At 37.2% G+C, this 3,294-nt stretch overlaps 1 protein-coding gene across 2 annotated transcripts in view; it reads right to left on the reverse strand.

Annotated features, from left to right (window-relative positions):
• SEC22A (SEC22 homolog A, vesicle trafficking protein) overlaps window positions 1-3,294 on the reverse strand; it is a 68,324-nt gene that overhangs the window by 10,806 nt on the left and 54,224 nt on the right. For both annotated transcript variants that reach the window (XM_019652563.1, XM_019652573.1), the window contains exon 6: window positions 992-1,057. In XM_019652563.1, coding sequence (XP_019508108.1) covers window positions 992-1,057 — 66 coding nt within the window. The remainder of the gene's footprint in view (window positions 1-991; window positions 1,058-3,294) is intronic.

Below are 3,294 nucleotides of genomic sequence, written 5' to 3' on the forward strand. Positions count from 1 at the left end.
CTTGTCTGTTCCCCTTCCCCTAATTCCCCAGTACTGTTCCCATCCCCCCAATTCCCCAATAAAAAATCTTTAAAAAAAAAATGCGGTCATTGAAACTAAAGTAATACATCTTTACATAAAAGTCAAATACATTTATTAAAAATATTTTACTAGAGAGTTGTACTGAGTTTTAGGTAGCCTTGTAATTGCAGTCCTGAATCTTTCTAACATTTTTTTCTATGCAAGCCAGAGAAATCTGTCACTTAGAAAAGTTAGATCAAAATGTCCTAACATGTTTTAGCAAAGACGTTCTTGAGTTTGGGTAATTGGGAGAGTTACCCCTCCCTTCCCTACAAATTGGTGCCTCCTCTCTCCTTGGAAATACGATTACCCATCTCTACATTCAAGTGCAAAACCTCCTCCTCCTTCAGTCTCACATCCACTCTATCAAGTCCTCGCACTCTTCCTTCTCAATGTCCTCCCCCACCCTCACTGACATTATCATACTGACATTATCATACTTTAGGCTCTCATTACTTTCTGCCTGAAGTAATGGAATCGCCTCCCAACTAATTTCTTTTCTTCCAGTCTCTCCACTCTGGCAACCCATCCTATTCATCACTGCTAAATTAAATATTCTAAAATCCTGCTTTTGCTGACTCTTATTCAAAGACTTTCCCAAAAGTACAAAATCCTCAGCCTGGAGTATTAGCAGACTCTGGAAGCTGAATAATCAGTCACCATAAAATCTAGCAGTAGCCCTTACCGCCATAGGCAGATGACATGTCACCACTGAATCCCAGCATAGGACAGCATTAACATTAAGTTCACTGGGATCTACGTCCATTCAAAATGGACGTAGGTCACAAAGCTAACAGAAGCTCAAATTAAAAGGGAGGCAAAGAACTCAGACATTATTTCTATTTATTTAAAGTGCACAAGTACTTATTAGAATTGATAACTGAAATAAACTATAAAGTGAAAGGGTTTCTTAAAAATGGGAGAGACCTACCTGGTAAAGGCAGGCTGCTGTTCCAAGGAAAAACGCAATGATGTAATTAAAATCGTCACCATCACTCTGCAAAAACAAAATTTAAAAAATTACTTTTTTTCTGGTAGAAGCCCATTTCCAAAAACAATCCACCAGGACAGGATACGAAAATGTTTATACACAAATGGTCAAAATTTTCACAAAGGCATATAAAAACGCTCGAGTCCCAAAAGAGAAACATAAAATATATCATAAGCACCAAGGAGTGTGAGGTAGCGGAAAACCACCAGTGTTCCTCTAGGTTGTGGCCTCCCTGTAATTTCATTTTACCCAAGAGAAGATGAAAGCCACTGGGGAAAATTTCCATAGAAAAGCCTCTCTTCTCTCTACTGAAGAAACCATATAAAAATGTACAACACCCCAGCGGCCTCTAATGTTAGTTCTGCTCAGTAGGGTCACTACTTAACTCAAATAAATATTGACAAATTTTAGCATCTAGTAAACACATCACTGAATTGTCCAATAAAGTAATTTGACACGATTTAAAAAGCAAAACAAAAAAAAATCCACCAAACTGGAAAGCTACTGTCCGCTAGAGTGTGCTAAATCCTAATGAGAAAAGTCAGTCGGACATGCCGTATTACAAAAACAGCCACCCAGAGGAAAAACATCATGTGCAGAATATTTCTTTTAAAAGAAAACGAACTAATGGGAAGATGTTACAATAACCCATATTTTTCTATTCCTTTTTGATTCCTCTCAAATATCTGAATTTACTACTTCTTTCAATGTTTTTATGAAGTAGAACATAAAGCCCAGGCAGAAGCATTCAATTTAGTCCTTACCTGAGAAAAAATATCTTTATACAATAAAAATTTTCACAAGACATGGGAGTGTCCCTCATGACATGTCTTCATGAAATATAGAGAAAATTCCTTTTCTGCTTGCTATTGGGCAACAGAACTGACTGTGAAGGCAGAGAGAGGTGATCTTAAAAGAGGAGCCATTAATGTCTGGGGTACTTAGAGCACGTTCTACCCCAGAGGCAAGGAGGTCAACATGAAATCTTTCCACTTTAATAATTTAATACTTTAAATACTTTGGGTGGTGAACACACAATGTGATATATAGATGATGTATTACAGAATTGTACACTTGAAACCTATGTAATTTTACTAACCATTGTCACCNGACAGCAACTTGTCTGTTCCCCTTCCCCCAATTCCCCAGCGCTATTCCCGTACCCCAATTCCCCAATAAAAATCTTTAAAAAACAAAACAAAAAACAAAAAACAAAACTGCAATCTAATTTGTCTCACATCTTATACAATCTTATACAAAACTTAATTCAAAATGGATTATAAACCTAAATGTAAAATATAAAACTATAAAACTTTTACGAAAAAACAGGAGAAAATCTTCAGGATCTAGGGGTAGGCAAATAGTTCTAGGCTTGACAACATAGCATGATCCATAAAAGGAAAAATTGATATAATGAATTCCATCAAAATTAAAACTTTTGCTCGGCAAAAGACCTAATTAAGAGAATGAAAAGATAGGTTACAGACTGGAAGAAGATATTTGCAAACTACATATCTGGCAAATGACTAATGTCTAGAATATATAAAGAATTCTCAAACTTGACAATAAAAAACAAACAATCCAAATAGAAAACAGGCAAACGACATGAACAGACATTTCACCCAAAAGGATATACAGATAACAAATAAGCACATGAAGTGGTGTTCAATGTCATTAGCCATTAGGTAAGTGCAAATTAAAACCACAATGAGGTATCACAACATACTTATCAGAATGGCTAAAATAAAAAACAGTGATAACAGCACTTGTTGGAGAGGACATGGAAAAACTGGATCACTCACACGCTGGTGGGAATGTAAAATGGTACGCCACTCTGGAAAACAGTCTGTCTTCTAATAGAACTAAGCATGCAACTATCACATGACCAAGCAACTGCACTCCTGGGCATTTATCTCTGAGAAATGAAGATGTATGCTCACACAAAAGCCTGTACATGAAAGCTTACAGCAGCTTTATTTATAATAGCCAAAAATTGGAAAGAACTCAGCTGTCCTTCAATGGGTGAATGATTGATTGTGATACATCCATACCATGGAATCTATTTAGCAATGAAAAGGATCAAACCATCGATATATGCCAACAACCTGGATAAAACAGCGAAGCATTATGCTGAGTAAAAAAATGCCAGTCACGGGCCGGCCGAGTGGCGCGATGGTTAAGAACTCGCTTGGGATGCCAGAGGGCCCCGGTTCGGATCCCACATATGAGGGCCAGTGACACTG

This window comes from Hipposideros armiger, unplaced genomic scaffold, assembly GCF_001890085.2.
Source record: "Hipposideros armiger isolate ML-2016 unplaced genomic scaffold, ASM189008v1 scaffold_8, whole genome shotgun sequence".
In the NCBI taxonomy this organism is placed as follows: domain Eukaryota; kingdom Metazoa; phylum Chordata; class Mammalia; order Chiroptera; family Hipposideridae; genus Hipposideros; species Hipposideros armiger.